Raw genomic sequence first — 23,274 nt, 5'->3', positions numbered from 1 at the left:
TTTAATATATGTTTGGTCAAACTTTATGTGTGGCTCGTTTTGGAAGACTTGAAATAGTAGGGGACTAAGCAATGGCAATCTTCATACTTTGACAGTGTGGATCCCACTCCTTCCAAAGGGCTCCACCAAGGTTTGTGGATCACATAAATTACGGTCTAGTTTTCATCTATTAAAACTAACCCTTTTTCTTTTAATTCGTCAAAATATATATTTTTTTTTATCTATCTCGTCCAAGATCGACTATCAAGATTTACATAAAAAATTATTTTTTTTCTATTGTTTTGAATCATACTTAATTTTTCAAATCTTTCAACCCAAAGATCAAATTTTACCAAAAGTTAAATAAGATTGGGAAGATATAAAGAATCTTAGTGTTATCTACTACAAAAGGGTATTACTTGACGCTTAAACTTTTTTAGTACTTGACATTTTTATTAAAAAAAAAAAAAGTCAAGTAATATGTAAATTTGATGCAAAACAACAAGAATAATGAAAAAACCGGAGATTCGCAAAAAATTCCAGATTTTTTATTCCGTTTTTATTTGACACTTTATAAACGTCAAGTAATTCACTACAAGAAAAATAGCTTTAAATGACGAATAAAATGTGTTGCTAAAAGCGAAAAAACACCATTAAAAGTAATAGTAATGCATAGAGGCGTGTCGCTGTGAGTCGCAATAGTCGTGTAGTTAAAAGTTTTAGTGACACATTTTAGTATGTGCTGCTAAAACATGGCTTTTACAGACACTAATGCATTACTAAAAGCGTACTTCTAGTAACGCACAATTTGTTACTGTTTGTTTCATATAGTGACGTGACAAGTTTGTCTCTAAAAGTTAAATTTTAGCAATGTATAAGACTGCTGCTAAATGTGAATTTCTGGTTGTCCCATTACAAGCATCTTTTACAATATTGACAAGCGTCAGTAAAAAAAATCAATTTACTAACGTTATATAAAGCGTTGCTAAAAGTATTTTATTGAATAAAAAATAATGCTCAATAAAATATTATTGCGTATCTTATTCAATAAAGTTGTTGATTTTGCATTCTATTATAAAAATCGAATAAACATATCCACGGCTATAGTATGAATACTTTAACTTTATGTGGTGACATAAACAGAATCAAATTATAGTATATAGCCTAAATGGTCTATAAGTATATGAATGAAGTAGGGTGTTTTGGTAACACTATTGGATGCGACCCATTTTATATACTGATATAAATGATGTGATCCATAAATCATTCATGTAGAAACATGTGAATGTGGTCATCCTATACAATGAGTTTGCATAAGACTGGACCTCGAAGTAATCATTTTTCTTTATAACTACTGTTTACTGTTAAAACTGACTATTTCAAAACTAAAATGGCCTAGGATAACACGATCTTAATCCTGAGCTAACTATGAACTCCTCTTTATTTCAGGATTATTCTTTGATCTGCATAGGTGAGAGTAGTCCAACAGCATTGCTCAATAAGCCTTCTATTTTGGGGATAAGACTGGGTAAATAGCTGGGGACATAGCTATGTAAGATGGAATTCACTCCTACCCGACTTAGGGTTAACAAATAGGTTGTTCTCTTAAGTGTTGATGCCTAGTCTTGAACAATGAGGCCCCACCCTCTCTCAGTTGAGAGGGATATGATTTATAAATGGTATTATAAATCAGTTATTCAATAGAGGGTTAATGGGAGCTTAAGGTGCAAGATGTATTTACAGGGGTAAAACGGTAATTTTGATCCAACTGTAAATATGAACAACCTATGAAAGATCACCTTACTGATTATGGTCGAAATGGACAGAAATATATCTACAGTGAGGAGAGTGCAACTATCGAGCTATAGTGGTGTGTCTTGATAGTTAACGAATAGTAATTAATTCGATTTTTTATACTGAATTGCTGCAAAGTTGAAAACCCTCTCAAACCATAAAAAATCATCCCAAATTCAGCTTGATTTGAGTATTTCCACCACACATTCCTTCTTGAGCTTTGTAGAGAAGATCTTGATGGTGGTCTTGTTGAAGTTTCAAGCTCAATCTTGAAGTGATTCTGCTGAATTCGTAGATTAAGTCTTCAAAGATACTTTGCTTCAAACCCTCTTTGAACTTCTTTTGAATAGCATGTTTAAAACTCAAATTAAGAGTGTTAGAGTGCTTATTGATTTTGATTTATTCTGCTGCATGTTAGATGACTCTTTCAATTGGTATCAGAGCATGATTTAAGCACTCAATTATCGTTAATTTGAGTTTGATGGGTGAATTTCTAAACATGTTTGAGTATATGACTGATATGGTTCAAATTCAACTTTGGCATTAGAATTCTCTTTGATATCCAAGTTAAATTTATAATTGGCTCTTGTTCGATGAGCTTATGTGTGTGCTCTAGAGTTTGTAATTTATTTGGAGTCATTTGTAATCAAATCGTGTAATTTGATTGAGAAATAAAAGGGATTTAAACTGATTGCGGTTGAAAATTATGTGGGACTTACCTTTACCGTTACTGTTACAAATATGTTACTATAATAGTATGAAAATTATGAATTTGCCACATTTATTCCTTTACCGTTATCCTTACTATGGGGGTCAAACAATAACAATAATGATATCAGTAACAGTAAAATGTGATAAATTTATAATTCTAGATAAACGTAATCAAAAGTAATCTAATTATGTTTACAATTGAGGCCCATTACGATTTATCTATCAATAAAATCTCATTTTGATTATATCAATTTTTATTATAGTTTAATAAACGTAGTTTTAATTATTAGTCGTGAAAGTGGTACTCACTAAAATCAACTAAAAACAATATACCTTCCCATTATTCTCCATGTTCTAGGTCTAGTACAGAGTTTTCTCTCTCTTACTCCTTTTATTTATTGTGAAGGAAGACTTTATCCAGCCGAGTAAAGTGTGTATATATTATATAACTATAATGGTTTTAGAGAAATTAATGTTCACTGTTCACACTAAAATTTTATCGTCACGCGGTGGTCCACCCTATCATAGATTTCAACGCAAACAAATAACATACAACAACCAACGGTCCAACATCATAGTATTAAAAATTGTTTTTTTTTTCTTTTATAAAAAAATATAATATTAAAAAATAATTATAATTATATTTGGCATAAAGTACGTTTCTAAAAAAAAAATGGCATAAAGTATGTAAAAAATCTCTATTTGATATTTATAATGTTGCGAAAGAAATTAACACAAGGGAGGAATTTAATATGTGTATTAAATTCGTATGTGAAAGTTTCAAATGGATCATCAAATTAGGTGATATTTCATTTACAAAGTTCTTTCCTAGTTTCTTCTATTTAAATGAGTTATATTTAATTTTGATCAAGTAACAATTCAATCGAATTAAATTTTGTAAATATTTCAATTTTATATTTATTTATTTATTTGTTTTTGGAAAGTTATTACGTTGCTAGTCTACCCATAGGAATTTGTTTCTTTATTTTAGAGCATTATTCCATTTATATTTGAAGAGTTCTTTTTCTTTTTTGTTAATCTTAAGTTGAGTTGAAAGTAAGTATCCAAGAGATTTTAAAGAGTCTGAACTTCCTATAATCAATCAATTATCAAATATGGGCTTGAGTATCATTTAAAATCATTCTTCAAACCTTTTGATTATAGCATTTATTTTTTAATTTAATTAACCAAAGAGATTTTTATACGAAAAAGTTTTGTGCACCACACCTTTAATAAATACCCTAGATTTTGAATTATTTCGTAAAGAGCTCTTAACTTTAATTTTGGATCAATATAACATATCCACCATTATTTCAAAATTTTCAAAATATTTAGTTAACTTTTTTTTTATTAACATCGTTTTCAAATGTTGATTTTGTTTTTTATATTTATTATTTCAATTGATATTCTTTTAATGAACAATATTTCATATTAAAGTGAAGCTTTCGTTTATTTTCTTCCATATTCATCATTAAAAAATCAATTATCTCTTCATTGAGATTTCAAATATATGTCAAAAAAACTAGTAGTGTACTAGAAAATGTAAATATACATTACATATATTATGATTCATTTTCTGATGTGTTTACAAATATATTGAAAGATGTAAATTTATGTTGCATATATGGTTTGGTATATAATCGATATATTGTACAGAGTATTTTATTCATTCACGGATCAAATGTACTCTAGTTTATTTCTAAAAAAAATTAAATATATAAAAAAATATATTGTGTTGTATATATTAAATATATTTGGCTTTTCTTCTTCAAAGTATTTTTTTTAATTCTTGATTTCTCTTGCGGGGGGATCAATTTTCTAATGTTCTAGAGAAATATTTCCTTTACTTGAATGGATTTTGAAAGGAAGGCCATTTTGGAAAATTAGAAACTTTCTTTACTATATAAAGATTAAAAAAACTAAATGATAAACGAGGGTTGAAAAAGGGAAAAATTAAAAGGATATTGTACTTTTAGAAACTATTTAGGAAAATATTGTTGTTTTCAAACTATTTGTAAAAATATTGTTGTTTTAAATAAGTCGAGGGTTCAAAATTCGACCTAGATAGGTTGAATTTTAACCGACTCCTTTTTCTTTTTAGGAAAATATTGTTGTTTTCAAACGGATTCTGTCATCTCAGCAAGTCTGACTAAATAACGAGCTAATGAATCTCCTTCTTTTTGCCACTGAACTTCCCAATCAAATTCGAGAGCGAGATTATGAGAGACAGCGAAGAGCATGAGCATGAGTGAGAGCGAGATTTTGATAGAAGGGGAGAATACCGTACAAATTTCTCCTTTTTTTTCCTTTTTAATTATTACACATTCCACCTTCTTCTTTCTAATCCTTTTTTTTTTTTTTAATTTTACATTTATAAAAAAAAATTCTAAAAATATTTATTATTTTATTTAAACTCTAAAAAGAATAAATTAAAAAAATAATAACTCATAAAAATAAAAAAATGTAAATTAAATATCTCATTTATATAAAAATAATTATAAAAATCAATGTTCCTACAAGGCGGACGTAGTCAATTTCAAGCTAGTTGTCGTCGTCGACTTCGAACTTGAGGTTGCTCAGGTTCTTCTTGATGTTGCTTTGGTACTTCTGCAGGCGCTTCATAATATAAATATTCATTATGCTCTCCACGACCCCGACCATGTCCATGCACGTATGAAGACGAAGGACCAGCCTCTGAGTCATAATGTCCTGAACCAAATGCTGGCATCATCATCATCGGACTAACATAATCAGTTTGATCTACGTCTGCGTCATAGGGGCAACTCTTCCACATTATGTGAAATCTCATCAAACTCATCCTCTTCCCGAACAGGCTTCTACATCTAGGAGCTGGTGAGGAACAATAGGTATATCGTACATATAATGAATTTCCTCAATATAGCTTTGGTTGTCACTACATATAGCAAGAACCTGGATCGGATCATTCGCAACCTCACGGATTACTGTTGTTCGATCTCTGTGAATTATAAAACAATTAGACAATATTTAAAATAAATTTAAATTAAAAAAATTAGATAATATCTCATTAACCAGATGATCCACAGCTGCTCCCGGACGAGTGACGTAGCGCCTTGTGATATTATTATACTAATGAATATATTTTGGAGTGACATCTGTGTCAAACTGTTCAAGAGAAACCCCACTGCAATAAACCTTGCACGATAGTGCCATCACATTACCAAATGTACAACTTTTTCGAACCAATCTCCAGTCCTTAGATCAATATCATGCAGTACGGGTTCAGTATTACAAGGCGATGGATATCCTGCTGAAAAACTGAATTGTCTCACACCCGTCAGGAAGATGCCACTCACCAATGTGAAAACATATGAGAGGACTCATCATCCACCATATGTTTTACCATTCATACAAAAATTAGGAAAAATTGCATAATAATTTTGTAGGCTCCCATATACCATGAAACACAAAATATTATATTAGAGAATATTAAAGACAAATACAATAAAAATGTGAATAAAATAATCAATTAGGTTTAGTGTAATGTACCGGTTGAAGCAGATCAAACATGTATCTATACTGGTTGACTACATGTGTGGTTGTCCTAGTCACACAAATTTTGTCTCTCACCTAAATTTTTAAATTGATATTTAGAATTTAAATTAACTAGATCAGTGATATAAAAATTAAATTGAATTAAAACAACATACCGAGAAACCATAGGCTCGTCCAACTAACTGAACGTCATTAACATGATGTAGCTGTTAGCCATTGTTGGAAATCGCTCCCAAGCCCATAGTTGTAAAAGTATGAGAGGACCAACTATCTCTCGAACCTCAGGTTTTGTGCTCTTGCATAGTTGTCTATACAACATGCCAAACATGCTCCACCCCACGAATACCACCCCGCATCATGGATTAGCTAACAGTGGCAGGAACATCAAGTGAACAAAATAACTTGATTTATCTGAAAACAGATTCCACCCTCATTTGTAGTATATATGCTCGCGCATATCTTATGACGGTTTCCTCGTCTGCATCATTTGTGAGCTCACGAAATTGTGTTCCTAACCATAATTAAACTTAACCTCGACTCTTTAATCTTGTCGGTAGGTGGGGTCACACCGAAGTACATTGACAAACTTCTAACTTTCTAACTAGTCATCGTACATCGCTCTGTTGACCGGCTTACCGTAAAAAAAAACTTAGAAAGCTCTTATTTATTCTTTTGATATCTTCAATTGCTTTGTTGAACTTTGAATTTGAAAACTGATACCCGACACGATTAACATACACTAACACCCAAAAAGTTCACTTTATCACAACGAGATGGATTGGACAGAACCAGCTAATCGACAACGATGTGGATTTTGTTAACCAGTTAGGACATAATCGAAGGAGTGTCCTTCGTTACTAAGACAGCTCCAGATAGTTAGGGATTGAATAATAAATAATTTTTTTTATTATATATTCATTTTATTGTATATTCAATTTTTTTTATTATAATTTATTGTATATTCAATTTTTTTATTAATAATCTAATGTATATTCAATTTTTTTTGTAATCAATAAAGTTTTACATTATAATAATCTAATATATTCAATTTATAGTATAATAATCTAATATATTCAATTATGTCTAATGATATTCAATTAAAGTATAATAATCTAATAATTCATTTGTTGTCTAATGATTATTCAATTATAGTATAATAAACTAATATATTTCAATTTATTGTCTAAGATATTCAATTATAGTATTAATAATCTAATATATTCAATTATAGTCTAATGATTATTCAATCCTAAGATCTCGCTCTCTCGCTCTCGCTCTCTTCTCTCCTAAGACTTCTCTCTCACTCTCGCTCTCTCTATTATTGTTGTTACTTTGCCATTAATGATTACTAACTTTCATTTCTTCTGGAACAATCACAAACACTTTTTTTTTTATTATGGATCTACTTTTTTTTTCGTAGACAAAGCTAATTCGGAATTGTCTTTCATTCCAAGGCATAACTTGTATCCATGCGCTTCATATTCACCTGGAGTTCGCTCCCAGAAATATAGCCATCCTCACCCCCTCACGTCAATCCCACAAGCCTCCGACTAATTCGAAATGATAACAAAATGCATAAGTTGTTAGAAGTAGCTCGAGTATACAGATACATATAGTATACCATCTCATTACTTTATTTCCTATATGAGAGAAAAAGAAAAGTAATAAACCTGCAATCTCGAGGGTGGATGTGTGTCGAAACTTCAACCTTCGACAACCTAAGCGAGATTCGCGAGATTTCCCTTGTCGAGGGTTGAAGTATCGACTTATGTATTGTTTCCAAGTTTTTCTTTGTTCGTCGAGTTCTCAACGTTCGACCTCTAGCCTCGAATTCCCAAAACAACAATATTTCTCTAATAAGTTTCAAAACAACAATATTTCTCTAATAAGTTTTGAAAACAACAATATTAATATTAAAGGTCCGTTGAAAAAATATATTGGGCCAAACTTTTGTGTAAATAATAGCTCACTAGGCTATTCATGTAAAGAAAAGAAAAAAAAAATTAAACGATTGTATAATCGAATCCCATCAAGGAAAATTGGAAGAAATAGCAAAATCGGGATGCCTTTTGATTTTTGTCAAAAAAGGAAAATAATAAGATTTTTGGCAAAAGCGTGTCGCACGCATGACATATTTTTTTTAATCCCCAAATTGCCCCTAATATGATCAATTAACAGTTTTTTTGAGTACTGTGTATAAATTATCAATAGCAATATAGTGTAAATGGAATCTTCTATTATGAAATCATATATCAATTTTCAATAAAAATACGGTGTAAATGGAATCGTCAGATATAATACTTCAACCTAACAATTCAAGAGATAAATGTGTCAGATTTTTTCTCCCATCTTAAAATTTGAACGGACAGTTTCATATCTATTTTGATTTGATTTAACCATTTTTTCAAAATATTTAAAATTAATCAATCTTTAATTTGTTTATCACCATTTTGATTTTAATTTATAATATATATTTAGATTTACATTATTTTATTTATTATTTAAAATTTTGATTAAAATTTTTATTCTTATTAGGATTTTACTTAAAATATTATACAATTATGATCTAACAAACTGTATATTTAATTTAAATTTTATCTTTTTTTTTTATTTTACCATTAATTTATCTTTTTGTTAAACAAATAAGTATAAACTTTTGCAATCTTGGAGTTAGACTTCTTTCGGTAGGTTTTGTGGTGGATGGAGTTATAAATACAATGCAATTGTTGAAGCTTAATGAAAATGGATTGTGAATACAGTGTAATGGTAAATAAACGAGCTCCTTTGCTGATTTTTCTCCCTAGAATTATATTTGAATTTATTTTTTTTTATAAAATTAGATTTTATTTAATTACCTTATCAAATAAATCACAATAAACAAAAACTTCCTGATTTTTCTCATCAATTTATTTTTTATTTATCTTTTGTTATCAAATTTAATTTTATGTAACTAATTTTTTATTTGTTTAAATGTTTGTTACAAATTCAATTGTATCTAAATATTTTTTCATTACCTTATGCATTTTGTTATAAAATTAATTTGACTTTTTTTTTTTTTTTTTCATATTTTCGATGTTTTTAATTTTCATATAGAAACACGTAAAAATAACTTATTATACTTAAAAAGAAACATATAAATGGAAATTAAGCTTCAAATATTTGAAACATGTGCATATATAAGTATATACATATATTTTGTTCAGTTTATTATTATTATTATTAGTAGTAGTAGTATCATCATCATCATCATAATTATTATTATTAAATTAAGATAACAAAAAAACCCTAAATCTCATATTATTCTTCTTCACTTAACCGTCCACAAAATCACTTTTTCTCCTTCTCAATCTCATGTCTGTTCAGCAATCCTTTCTTGAATTTCATCGTCATGGCTAGTTTTTTATGACCACCCTCATCATGTCATTGACTGTTTCGCTCGCACACATATTTTTTACTTTTTTTTTCCTACTTTGAATATACGTTTTTAACAAATCATGTTCTAAGATTGATAATGTTTAAAGTTGACTTTCAAGATCCTATGAGCAAAATGGTCACATGGAATGAAGACGATGGAACTCCCTACAACTGGTTTGATATCAAACGCAATCATATTTCCGATAGTAACATCGTCTTGAAGTTGCAATTCTTTCAAATAGTTGCAATTCTTTCAAATACTCACTCGTCAACAACTTCACTGGTACAATCAACTTCCCTCTTTCTCACTTGGAGTAAGTTCATAAGTTTCCGTATTGTTTCAGAATAGTTTTGTCATTTACTAATTAGTATTTTCTATTATATATATATATATATTTATTTATTATTTTTGGTATTTTTATAATTTTGAAACTATTTTACCATTTTTTCAAATGAAACTTCAAAACTTACTATTACTCTTATCCGCCCTTGAATAGTTTATTTAGACTATAGGTATAGAACGAGTACGGGTCATCATGAATGAAGGCCCACCAATTCAACACCAATGAAGTCCAAAAACAAACTCGGTCCAATGGGCTTTATTAACTTACAAAGAACAAAAAGGTCAGTTGAGATGAGGCCCGTCACGGCGTTAAAGTTGCGACTTAGCAGGAGGCCGTGAAACTCGGTGGCCGGAAAGGGCAAGCTGCTGCTGCTGCTACTGCTGCTGCTTCTTCTTCTTCTTCAGGTCTGCTCTAAAACCCTAGCTATTTAGTCACTCCTTTGTGTATCTTTGATTCGTGTTCGGCGGTTCTCAATATGATTATTTGGATGCTCGAATTTATTAACTAAATACTTTCTTATTCTCTCTCTCGTTTGCTGTTACGCACAACAAACCGGCCATTGTCTAAATTTTCAATGATTGTTTCTTAGTCTGTATTTGATGTGAAGGGGGTTTCCTACTTTATTGTTCTCCAATTTTATATGATTAGAATTTGATACTTCTTGATTCGATTTTTTTGTTGCTCGAATCTACTGAATAATTTCGTCACAGATCACGCATTTATACACGCCAATGGTTAAGTGGGAAAGGAAGTGGTTCTATTTGATCATTGTCTTACAAAGTTCTTGCTTTTTTAGGGCATGCTTTGAAATGGTCGAAATAGTTTTTGTTAGGTTCAAAATCACTCCCAACTATGTTTTTTTTGGCATATTTGGGGAGTGATTCTAAATGTTTTTAATCCTTAAAAATCAACTATGTAAAATTAATCATCGAATTGATTTTGAGTGATTAAAAGTGTGTTTTAGAGGAATTTTAATAAGGAAAAAAATGATTTCAACCATTTCAAAATTGTTCCCAAACATGTACTTAATCATTCAAAATCAATTTTGATTGTAAAACTGTTGTATTTAGAAGTGATTAAATTGATTTTGAATGTTTAGAAACATGTTTAGAAGTAATTTTAAAACATAACAAAAGTGATTTAAACTATTTCAAAATCATTCCCAAACATGTGTATAGTGTTGAGGATATATTTTTTGAGCTCTTGCATTGTTCTGAATTGTTGTGAAGGGCATTTCTTATTGGGGTGCAAGGAATTTATTGGAGTTCGAGGTTTTCAGATAAATTGAAGGATTCTATCTATTTTTGTCTGTTGTGTTTCTTTTTCTTTGGCTCTCTTTTAATGTGGGTCTGGTGTTGGGCTTCTCCTGTAGCCCCCTCCTTGATTCCCCTTTCACCTTAGAACCAAACTTTCCTAAGTATGGTCACAGAGAAAATAAAAGAATAGTGATAATCGGAGTAGAATGTGACTTCTCTGTTCTAAACTGGCCATGAATTATGTCAAAGACGACGAAGAGAGTGAATCTGATACATTACTTGTCAAATTAGTTAAATCTTGAAGCATGACTAAAGCATATGGAAATTTGTTTCTTAGGGTAGGAAGTTAGTAACTTCAGCTATTTTTTTTTTATGCATGCAAAGGCAAGTTGAGTTTGGGGAGACGAGTGTCACTGACGCACTGTCCGTTATTTAAGTCAGATTGGCCTTTTGGCGCCATTTGTTCTTGACATTGTTGGACTTAGAAGTAAATGATAAAATTTCCGTTTCTTTGCACTCCGCTGTATTACATTTACACTACGTTAAGGAGATTCCATCTTGAGACATTGAGGATATCTTAGGATCTTTTTAAAATATATGAATTACTTCTCTTATTATCAATTGGTTTTGAGATGGAATCTCAAATGAGAAAGAAATCTAGTTGGTGAAGAATTAGATGTGTATTGCTGGTAATGGTGGTCAACCCTATTGGATGGTTCTTTTCATTATTATTCTTGTTCAAAGATGGAAAAAAAGAAAACATTTTAATTCTGTTATGGATATCGGGAAATTTGATAAATTTAGGCACATCATTTGAACTTAGATAAAATGCTGATAACTAGGAACGGCCGGAACTGTCTTTTGCGTATTTGAATAAAATTACTAATTGTAAGTCTTGCTCTTCAAGATTTCTGATAGGTTGAAGGAAGAAGTAGGAAATGTTTCTCAAAGTGCAGTTACCATGGAATGTCATAATTCCTGCTGAAAACTTAGACGCAAAGGGCTTGATGCTCCAAAGGTCTATTATAATTCGTCTACTGGATGAATTTGCCACAAAAAAGGCCACAAAGGATCTCGGCTATTTCCTCGCAGTTACGACTCTTGAAAATATAGGAGAAGGGAAAGTTCGTCAGACAGGTGATGTCTTGTTTCCAGTTATTTTTAGTGGTATCACCTTCAAACTTTATAGGGGAGAGATCTTGGAAGGGGTTGTTCACAAGGTTCTCAAGCACGGTGTTTTCTTGAGATGTGGCCCTGTTGAGAACATATATCTCTCTTACCTGAAAATGCCAGATTACCGCTATGTGCCGGGTGAGAATCCCGTCTTCTTGAATGACAAGCTCTCAAAAATTGAGAAAGATGTAGTAGTACGTTTTATTGTCATTGGAACGAAGTGGCTCGAGGCCGAAAGGGAGTTTCAGGCACTAGTAAGTTTGGAGGGTGATTATTTAGGGCCTGTTTCTTAGTGAATTTCTGGCACTGTACTGTTAAGTTTGTACTGTGTATATATAAACAAAATCAAGTCATCTTCAGGATGGAACAATGTGTAGGTGACATTATTAAGTGAAGCTAAATGTTTGTAGGAAGTTTCTTGGACGATGGATGGTAGGCCTGTAATGCAATTTGCTATCATGTTATTTTCTTCATCTTTGTTAAGCTCTTAAGACTTGATTATATTGTTTAGACGGATATTGAATATCTATGTTTGTTTTACTGATTTCCGAATCTTATGTATCCTGCATATAGATAATAATATATTGGATGTTTAATTCCCAAACATTCAACTCGTGTATATTTATTGTATTCATCATATAGAAGATGAATAAAAGAGAGAACAAAACCATATGAAAACCAAATATAGGTATGAAAATATGATAAGAGAACAGCTCTAGTATAACCACATGGCTTTAGGTGAGGCAGCCAAAAGGTATTATTTAGCAATAGTAGAAGAAGAATAAGATGATGATCTAGAGAACATCAGGGCTGCTTGGCAGAATAAGATGATCTACTAAAGAACATCAGGGCCGCCATGGCAGCATGTGAATCTGATACCACTTCCCATGTAGCGACGACACACTGGGCAGGTGATGATAAGAGGAATCCACCCGCTAAATCCGATAATATTCACATGTGTGCAGTGAAGACTCGTGGCAGTGAGCTGGTCGAAGTAATCTTTGAAAGAACCAGAGAAGCCTACTCGACGTATATTTTTCTTCCATAATTGATACTCGTCCATTGCTTTTAATATCAAATCACCACCACCAACGAAGACGACTGTCAGACCTTTGGCTATGATTGCCCATCCGTCTTCATTTTCGTAGGATATCAGTCGTGAAATATCGTCAGCTGCAGTTGATCCATGTAGTTGATGCTTGAGAATGAAGTAACTCCGTTGCGCCATCCAGAAACGAAACATGATTTCTGGATCAAGTTCTCCTTTGTTCATTGCTACAGGTACCAATTCAAACGTAATTCCTTCATCTCTAGTTGTAGGATCTCTTTTCATGGCTTCTGCTGATTCTTCAAATCTTTTAATCCATCTGGGATTGTGCCCTCCATAGAATATGACATTTCTTTCCTGGTTAATCTGATTGGAAAAAAATGGTTCCAAGCAGATGGAATTCACATAACTCCACAAACAATAAATTTTAAAAAAAGAATTGAGAGAAACAAGAACGTTACCACGACCAAACTCCTCAACCTAGGTTGGTCAGTAAATTTGACGACAGTGGAATCAGTCCAATTCTTCTTCAACAAAGCTTTTGCTCTGTCATAAGTGAAAGGAAGAGCTTCTTTTTCCCAAACTCTAGTCAAATGAACAGCATTTGAAAATTCAACCTTTGATTGTGTGTTGAGAACAACCATCAATAGATCTTCTCTAAGCTCCCATCTCTCCTCCAAAAACCTCACACCTGCAATTTGTGTACCTAATGGCACTATATACCATTTCATTGTAGATTTTAAATATTCATATGCTTCCTCATCACCTTCAATTGGAGGGTCTGGAATCACTGGAATCCAAACCATTTCAAACTTATTTTCCTTCTTCACTTCATTGTAAATTGAATGAAGAATCTCTAGATCTTCTTTTGAAATATCCAAACGCTTTGAAACTATTAATATCAAATTCTTTTCCTTCAAAAAGTCTTCAATGTATTCCTACATTCAATATCAATCTAACTAAATTAGACTCCATTTGTAATACCTTCTAACTTAAACACTCTACATCTTACATTAAAAAAAAAAATGTTTTCAAATATTGAAAAATCAGTCCACTTATTTATAAATATAACAAAATTATATTACTGTTTGATAGATGATAGTAGTGATAGATAGTGACATTCAAAAAGTGCATCATTTAAAACAATTAACCTAAAAAAACATTTTATATAAAAAATTATCTTGTCTGATTATATTAATTCAAAAAATATATTTTTTTAATTGCATATTCTTAAGATTTTCAATTGATCATTTTTTAGATTAAGAAAATGTAATATTATATTATATACATGCTTAAATTATTTTAAATGGCAAATATGTCTGATTGCACTACATCCAAAAGTATTGATTCTTAGATTTTCAATTAAATACTTTAAATCATTATTTTATAAATCATCTCCTTCAGTGTTTTTTTTTTTTTTTTTTTTTTTTTTTTTTTTTAAATAAAATTTTTGCAATGTAAAGTAATAAAATAAATGTATTTGAAGAGACCTCCAATTGAGTAGAACAGTTAATGAGAGGCCTGGCTTTGTGTTTGCCATCAATCAACTTGGAAAGGAATAAGGTGATATCAGTAGGAAAATGATCAGTTTGATCCACCAGCCACCTATAAAGTTCTACCTCTTCTGCAACACACAATACCATTTTTTTTATTATCTTTCCCATTTCTTATTAAGTAAATGACTACAAAAAAATAAAAAAAATAAAAAAAAAGGACTGAAAATTGGACCTTGTTGTTCCCGGATGATCTGCAGATGATTCTCAAGTGTCACAACTGTTGATCCAACCTTTTCAGACAAGTCATTCAAATATTTATGTGTTTGACCTCTGAGATTGCATCAAAATCCTTACTTTAGACCTTTTTTTTTTTTTTTTTTTTTTTTTTTTTTTTTTCTTTTAATAATAAAAAAACATTAATGGGTAATGAGTAGAGCACGGCGAAATATTAAATTTACAAAAAAAAAAAAAAAAAATAGTTTGATAATCATTTGAAAAATTGGATTCGTATTCTCACAATTTTTTCAGTGATTTTCATGTTTCTTAATAAACGTTTGAATTCATAGCTAAATTGTAAAAATAAAAATAAACTTGTTCAGAAACCTTCATTAATTTTAGTTTATAAATTTTTGATTGAATTTTGAAAATATCCCTCAAACAGTAGACAACCAAATATAGGAAGAAAGAAGCTTAATAAAAAATTAAAACAAAAAGACAAAATGCTTATGTCCTATTTGATAACTATTTTATTTTTTATTTTTGATTTTTGAAAATTAAACCTATTTTTTCCCTATTTTTTATAAGGATTTATATCTTTCTTAATTACAATGGTTGAACTTTTAGTCAAATTTAAAAACAAAAGCAAGTTTTTAAAAGCTACTTTTTTTTTTTAATTTTCAAAATTTAGTTTGATTTTTTAAACCATTGGTAAAAAGTAGATAATAAATAAAGAATTTTGAAGATATAAGTAGTAGGCTTAATTTTCAAAAATAAAAATAAAAAACGAAATGGTTACCAAAGAGTGGGTGTAACATTTTGAAAATAAGAGTCTCGTATGATAATATTTTTGTTTTTAATTTATGTTTATTTTCTCCTAAATTTCATACTATAGTTCTCACAATTTCTGAAAAAGGATATTGAATTCTTAATCAAATTCTAGGAACAAACAAGTTTTTGAAAAGAAACTTCTTTATTTTGGCTTTTTTAATTAAAACATAAGTAGAAATAGATAACATAATAAAGAAACTTGTGAAAGTTATGTTTATAAGCATAATTTCGAATGGTTATCAAAGAGAATAAGGTTGGCAAAAATCTCCGCGAATCCCCACCCCAATCCCCGGCTTCACCAGGGATGGGGGCCAAATCATGGATTCTAACCAGGTCTCCAACTCCCCGTCCCCGACCCGATTAAAATTTTATTTTTTAATATATATATAGGGGATGGGTCCCACGGAGACCCGTTTCCCTAATAGGGATGGGGATGGGGAGTCCCCTCACCCCATCCCGATTCCGTTGTCAACCCTAAAACAGAGCCTAAAATATCCTTAAAACTATGTCGACTTCTAAGAAAATTTCTATCAAACTTTTCTCCGACATCAGAAAGAGCGAAAGAAACTTACTGTACACCAGAAAGATAGCAATGAAGTTCAATGCTAGAAGCCACAAGAGTATGAATAACCCAATAAGAAACCAAAGGGATCTGGCGAAGTGCTGCAGATAACTCAGGCACATCTTTTGTATCATATCTTGATAACTTCCTGAATTCATTTATGTATTTAATTGCCTTCAAGGACTTATAGATCATACTGTTTGGGTTGAAAAACACCTGCCCATATTTCACAGAATCCAATTCCTTTCTCAGCAATGCCACTCGCTTGATCGTTGCCAATGATTTAGCGAGCGCATCCGAGTGCGAGTAATTGTCGAGGTGCCACAAAACTCCATAGTTCGTCGCAAACGCCGTGAATATCAGCACTGCCTTGGCATCCCAAGGATATCTTGCCAATTTGTTCAGAATCTCGAGAGTTGTTTGGTGTGCTGTTTCTACGCCTGGATCCTTGCATGTCATCTGAAAATTTTACATTCTTAGACCTATATTAGTTTCAATTCATCCAATACTAATTGGGAAATTTTTTTTGGGCTAATAATTAAAGACCTCTGTTGAAATTTGATGAAGGATGCAAATTGGAGGATCAATTTGGGAGGGATATTTCAAGGAGTCATCTTCCAATGCAAAATGCCCTTTGTTTCCTTTTGCCTGAAATGATCATATAAAATATAATGTGCATCAAATAATAATGATTAAATTACCATTTTTGGTCTATATAATTTCAGTTTCGTTTCATTTCATTTCAAGTCTATGTAATTTCAATTATCTAATTTTTATTGAACTTTAATAACAATAGTAAGAAAAAATACTGTATGAATATAGTTTGAACATTTATAAAGGGAATATTAATGAGAAAAAAAATGAAGAAAGACTAATTTTAATTAGATTTATTAAAAGTATAGAGACTAAAATTGAAGATTTGAAAGTACAGATACCAAGATTGTATTTTAACCCATAATAATTAAAAGAAACTTGAGATCAATGAAGAAGAATGAGGGAGAAGGGCATGTGAAACCTAACCCAATGAGAAGCAACAGCAATCTTATCTGAGGATTTGATGACGCTGTCGATGAACAAAATGTAGTTATCAATGTCGATCTTCATCGGCTCATCTTCGCTGTTTATGGTGAATATACGATTTGTGATAACGTCGTCGGACAAATTCTTTAGACTCTGCTCTTCCTTGTCGGTTTCTCTTGGTAAAGCAAGTGCCAAAGCAGTGGCCGAGGTCTTGGGACGAAACACAGACATGTTTTTGCTTTGGTTAATTTCTACCAAAGAGCAAGACTTAATTAGGAGTACAGATAGAGAGACTTTGCTTTTATGCTATTTTATTGTATATTCATTTTTGCTTTGATTTGCATCTTATTTATATATATAGCTTTCACATGGGTGAAAAATGAGAGATAAAGCAAAGAATTTCCTGGAGTTTTTGTTCAAAGAAAGAATGAATATAATTGGGTGTTACTAGCTGGAGCTTTAGTGAAGTTTCTCTACAAAGTTTCATTGAGTACTTAAAGAATATGCAACTTGCTGCAGCTTTATATTGACTAATATATAGTGTTTTTTGACTTTAGTTAATATACTTCGGGTAACAAGTTAACTCAAAATTCTCTAAGTAAACATCACTCTAAAGGAAAGTTAATTTAGTTTTCAATTTTCCATCTAGATCCACTTTGCCAAGATTTGAATGACAAGAGTGAGACCCATGAATAAGCTATAGAAAATTATAATATATAATTGATAGAATAAAGTAATACATATTGACCAAGAAGAGAAGAAATTTTCTATCCTGTAAAATTGTTGTTAAATATAAGGGTTGGAATGTCTTGAATTTGTTTGCTGGTGCTTCGAACAACCAAGTATGGGGTCTCGTTGTTTGGTCAGTGAGCTGGGGTCTAGGGTCGACGTGCCTTGGTGGGGGTTTGGGGCCAACGACCTCGAAACCTATTCAGAATTCGTATAATATATTTATTTATTTGTAGTCATTTACGATTATGACTTTAGGATTTAGAGTAATGTACTATATAAACTCTCTAACCCTAGAGGTGTCGTTTGTGTATTCAGAAAACATTCTCTCTAATAATATTGTTCTCTTTCTGTTCATGTGTAGTTAACACATCATTAGTGAACCACATATATCTATTTGTTGATTCTTTTTACGTTTTTATATTCTTTAATTGTTGATTTCGTAACAATAAGAATTTTGACCTACAATTTTAATAATTTTGATAAAGATAGTATATATTTTATGTCGATTGAGCTATATCCAGACTAATGTATTGTGTGTTGATTCATGAGAGCAGTGCGGAATTGAACAAATTTATTTTGTGGGGGTCAACAAGTTATGTTATAAAAAAGCCATACCTACATATATGTTTTAGTTAGCTTAAGAGTTTACTTTGGAATTATTTTAGAGTTTAATAATATTATAATAATCAAATGATCATATATTCATATATGCCTAGACATTCTCTACTTTTCCTTAGAAGGTGTAGGTTCGAATTTCTCACTCTCACGTGATGTAATATATTCTTAAAAAAAAGTAAATCATATATTTCTATATCTATACTATTTACTCAATTCTCAAGTATGGATGTAGTAAACCTAACAAAAGCATATGTAAAGGTACGATCACATTATCGATCATTTACAAGAGAACGTCTTTTTAAATCAACAAATTTTGTGTTAGAGGGTCGAAACATCTACCTACCATCCTTACCGTTCAATTAGGATGGTAATTAATACCTTATACACGCTAAACTATATATATACTCTAGTTGCATATGTCAATGAACTAAATTAATTAGTTAAATCTCGATCTTTGCATACAAGTATTGGTTTTCTTTCGCAAAAGTTCCATTTGAGAAGCTTAAAATTTACAGGTTGAAAAGTGTTTAAGAATATTAAGTTACTTTTTTTTTAGTTGAATATATGTACCAATAAATCTCTTCATACTTGAAAATGAATGTTTATAATTAGGTAGTTATGATGATATCAAATGTCTTTATTTATTGTTTTCTTTTAAAAGTATTTTAAGGGACAAAAGTTTATTGTTGTATTTATTCATGAAGTGTGAAAAAGCATTAAGATTGCAAATGATTAATTTGAAGAACGACAAAAGGTTTGATTCGAAACACAACTCAATTAAAGCTGCACAACATATATATTGATTAAGTTTCCACAGAATCTATTAATTGGCGAGGACAAATTGTTATTATAACAGTTAATACATATCATTTGGGTTGTTTTAAATATAGAAAAATAAACAAAAATATTTATAAAATATGATAAAATTTTAGAACTATTGATAGACATTGATAGAAGAATATCATTGATAGACACTGATAGAAATCTATCAACGTTTATCATTAATAATTAAAAAAAATTGCTATATCTTGTAAATAGTTTCAACAGTTTTACCATTTGAAATAGTTTCTCTATAATTTTCGATAATTGTTTTAAATGATAAATTACTGGATATATTTTCAAATATAGCAAAATGTCACCGTGATAGATACCGGTAGACACTTATAAACATCTAAATCAAAATGTGGGCAAAATATAGAGATAAAATGTAAATATTTGTAGTTTTAAAAAATATTTTTTTTTTTTTTTTTTTTGTGTGCTTGAAACTCTTGTTTCTGCCCAATTTTATATTTATTTTTAAATTTTCTTATATGTATTTGTTAAGTAATAGTTATAAGATAGTACAACTTCTATTTATTTTTAGGGGGAAAAAAAAAAAGAAACGGAAACAAGAAATATAAATAGCTTTTATTTTATTTGTATGAATGTTCTAAAAAAAAAAAAGAGAAACGAAAAATAGATATAGTTTATCACTATCTTATTTTTCAAAAGAACTAGAAATAAAAACAAAATTTGATCGTAATCTGATTTGAACAAATAATTTAAGCATACTATTAATTTTTTGGAACGTAAATAATCCATTTACTTCATGAACTTGTTAGTATCTCATGCGAATGTTGCTCTTTGATAATAAAAAAATAAAAAAATCTAATAGAACCCTTAACTTAAAATACTTGTAATATTTATGAAAAGTTAAAGAACACATGAAAATATTTTGTTGAACTTACAAGTTACAAAGAGAGGGAAAGATAGAAGGTTTTAATTTATTGACTATTACATATAAAAGATGTGGACAGACAAGGAGAATAATTTCCTTGGTAACACATTTTTAATGAGTAGTACCAAGTGAATTAATTCGTATTTAAAGTTCCCAAATTGAAGCTTTTGACACTTTTAGATAAAGTAATAGAAATTGGTAAAATCAATATCGATATGATATTGATATTCACATTAAAATGATGGAAAATTATTGTAATATAAGATACTATTTACAAAACAATTTTTATTAATCGAGTAAATATCTTATACTTCAATAGACTGGATAGTATTTTAAATGCCTATGTAAGAACCCACTTAAGTTTTCTTAGAAAAGGAAAATTAAATTAAGATTTTAGTTTAAAAGAAAAGAGTAATAGAGAGAGTTTGAATTGGGTGATTAAAGGGCAAAAAGGGAAAGTTCTATAAATACTAAGGGTAAAACTTGGCTCCCTCTCTTTAATTTAAGAGTTTTGGTAAATACAAATCGAATTGTTGGAAAACTATTGGATGAACACTTAAAAAGTAGTTGTATAAGGCTGAATAGAGAGAGAGAAATTATAAATAAAAAAATATGTTCGCATGCCCCATCAACCCATAAATATTAGAGTTTATAAAACAGAGAAAAATAATTATAAATATATTACAAATTTAGGCCCAAATGTCTTAAAAGATCAAAAAGGATATTCATGGTGTAAATTTCTAAGCTTGTTTTACTAGTTAATTATGTTTATGCCCTCTTAGTATGTAATTAAGCTCTTATAAGTATATACTTATGATGTTTGTACTAGTTGAAGTATATGGGGAAGCTTAATGTAAACGTATGTAAGGTTGAATAAGGAAAAATATGCTAAGTATGGAATGTCAAGCTCTCGAGTGAAGTAGATAGAATTTAACACTTAAAGGAAAGTAGATGATTTTTATGCTTTGGAGCTATGATACGCCATGCAACCAATTTTGTTGAACTACGTGGCCAAAAGTCCAAGAAAACGGTATTATGGCTAAGAATAGCTATGTGGTATGTGGAAAGCCATGAAAGAGGTAAGATGACTCTTGGATGAGGAGGAATGGCCGAGGCTGGTATGAGGGAAGTATGCGATTAACCTGTATACAAATGATGAGGGCTAAGTTGGAAAATGAGGCTACAGTGGACCAATGCGCCTTAGGTGTCAATCAGAAGATGTGACGATGAGTAGAAGTATGCAATGACCAGAAAAAGGCTTAAGTGGTCGTAAGCCCATGCGATATTATTACACTTGAGAGTTCAGCTTAATTAATTATTAAGTGGGTTAGGTGGTAGTCTTAAAAACGCTATTTAAAGATTAGCATGTCAGGTGGCGTTTAACTAAACTGGATGTTTATGAAGGCCTAAGTATAAATAGGCCTAACAAAGAAGAAGTCTGGTTGGCCAAATTAGCACATACCTAAGGAAAGGGAGTACTGCCATCTGAAGCTTAGTAGGTGTTGAAGTACCCTCGGGAAAGTTTGAGAGTTTTGAGGATTGCCAATTGATCCAAAGGAATCTGATGTTCAAATTCTAAGATATGTAAGAGTTAAGATGTTTATGAACAAATTCATTAATGAAATCTAACTAGTTAATGGCTGGAATTAGAACAATAGAATTTGGAAGATTGAAATCTAAAATGATATTGTAGATGAATAAGCAGGCAGCTGCATACGGAGAACAAACAAGCAGTTGACCAGCCAATGATATGCATTGATGCGTGTAAGCATTAAAAAAGTATTCACAACTGAGGCACGTTGAGTGTGTCGCATAGTGAACGCTCATCGTATAGGCTAAGAGGGGTGTTTCAGTGCCTACCCGAGCACCATGAGTGAGGGATTGCCACCATTCAGCCAAGTTATAAGGTAAAATTGCTAAGTGTAAATGATGCGATGAAATGGATTATGATGGGATGAACTTGGTCATGGTGCGATGAAATTACTAGTATGCGATTAAGTTAAGTTTATGTGTTAAGCTTAAGAGGGAGCTAATTATACTAACCAAGAGACGTTTCCTTATTTCGAGGCAGGTGCAAATAGGAGAAGCTTACAGACCTTGGAAAAGTAACTTAAAACAGTGAGTGACAAGTTTTCTAATGGTCAGTTTTACGTATAATCGACTTAACACGCAGTTTTAAAACTATGGTTTCTATGACACATACTTTACTCATCTATTGGACGCATGACCCATGTTTTCAAATAAATGAAATTTCATATGTGAGTTTAGCATGCGATTTAAACATGTTTAATATTTACAAGGCACCATGCGATGATATGGAATTTATGAATTATGATTAACTCACGTGAATATTCTATTATTATATTTGTAGTATGTTTTAAATGTTTTGTGCCTTGTATAAGCCCTACTCCAATGTTGGTATTGAAGGTATGGTAAGGTACTCAGATTTTAGTTATACTAGGGATCCTCGACACCGAAGGTATGGTAAGGTGATCAGGACCCAATCTAGCTCTACGTGCACAAATGACCCATATTGTCGATGTTAATGAGATCGAGCAAAAGGGATTTCTCTCAACGAAGGTTGTTATGGATTGAGTAAAAGGGCTCTCCTATATGTTCAGATGGAGGAGTAGAGGTACTTTACAAGAATAATAATGAGCTTCATTTCAGAGTTTAACATATGATATGTTTTCGTATTCTCAGTTTTATTTCCAAACCCTGAAAATGATCATGTAAATGTTTAATGAGAAACTATGTCTATGTTATTTATGTTAAAAGTATGTTTTATTTTAAATAGTCACTCATCAGACATTTTAATCCCATACTTTT

General features: G+C 30.9%; 2 protein-coding genes across 3 annotated transcripts; one reads left to right on the top strand and one right to left on the bottom strand.

The window, feature by feature from the left end:
* The first annotated feature begins 10,050 nt into the window (after positions 1-10,050).
* Positions 10,051-12,753, top strand: LOC120068060 (DNA-directed RNA polymerase V subunit 7). 2 transcript variants are annotated; one of them, XM_039019728.1, is made up of 2 exons: positions 10,051-10,180; positions 11,940-12,753. In XM_039019728.1, exon 2 carries the CDS (start codon positions 11,971-11,973, stop codon positions 12,496-12,498), a length of 528 nt encoding a protein of 175 aa, XP_038875656.1. In that variant the 5' UTR covers positions 10,051-10,180; positions 11,940-11,970; the 3' UTR covers positions 12,499-12,753. The 2 variants fall into 2 exon arrangements, with proteins under 2 accessions (XP_038875656.1, XP_038875657.1); XM_039019729.1 differs by having other exon boundaries at positions 10,073-10,180; positions 11,951-12,753.
* Positions 12,754-12,877: 124 nt separating this feature from the next.
* Positions 12,878-17,713, bottom strand: LOC120068059 (protein SIEVE ELEMENT OCCLUSION B-like). Its single transcript, XM_039019727.1, has 7 exons — positions 17,379-17,713; positions 16,905-17,006; positions 16,369-16,817; positions 14,982-15,079; positions 14,744-14,877; positions 13,715-14,191; positions 12,878-13,619 (listed from the first exon to the last, which is right to left on the bottom strand). The coding sequence occupies exons 1-7, from the start codon at positions 17,607-17,609 to the stop codon at positions 13,041-13,043; spliced, it is 2,070 nt and encodes a 689-aa protein (XP_038875655.1). The 5' UTR covers positions 17,610-17,713; the 3' UTR covers positions 12,878-13,040.
* Positions 17,714-23,274: the final 5,561 nt, after the last annotated feature.

The sequence above is a fragment of the Benincasa hispida genome, chromosome 12, assembly GCF_009727055.1.
Source record: "Benincasa hispida cultivar B227 chromosome 12, ASM972705v1, whole genome shotgun sequence".
In the NCBI taxonomy this organism is placed as follows: Eukaryota; Viridiplantae; Streptophyta; class Magnoliopsida; order Cucurbitales; family Cucurbitaceae; genus Benincasa; species Benincasa hispida.
This window is presented reverse-complemented; position numbering and strand designations above follow the sequence as displayed.

Excerpts from the sequence above, each read along its gene's own strand:
- LOC120068060 (XM_039019728.1), top strand. The coding sequence starts at position 11,971 with ATGTTTCTCAAAGTGCAGTTACCATGGAATGTCATAATTCCTGCTGAA.
- LOC120068059 (XM_039019727.1), bottom strand. The coding sequence starts at position 17,609 with ATGTCTGTGTTTCGTCCCAAGACCTCGGCCACTGCTTTGGCACTTGCT. Across the intron at positions 17,007-17,378 it reads TTGCTGTTGCTTCTCATTGG|GCAAAAGGAAACAAAGGGCA; the intron begins GTTAGGTTTCAC and ends TGATCATTTCAG. Across the intron at positions 15,080-16,368 it reads TGCTATCTTTCTGGTGTACA|AGGTCAAACACATAAATATT; the intron begins GTAAGTTTCTTT and ends ATGCAATCTCAG.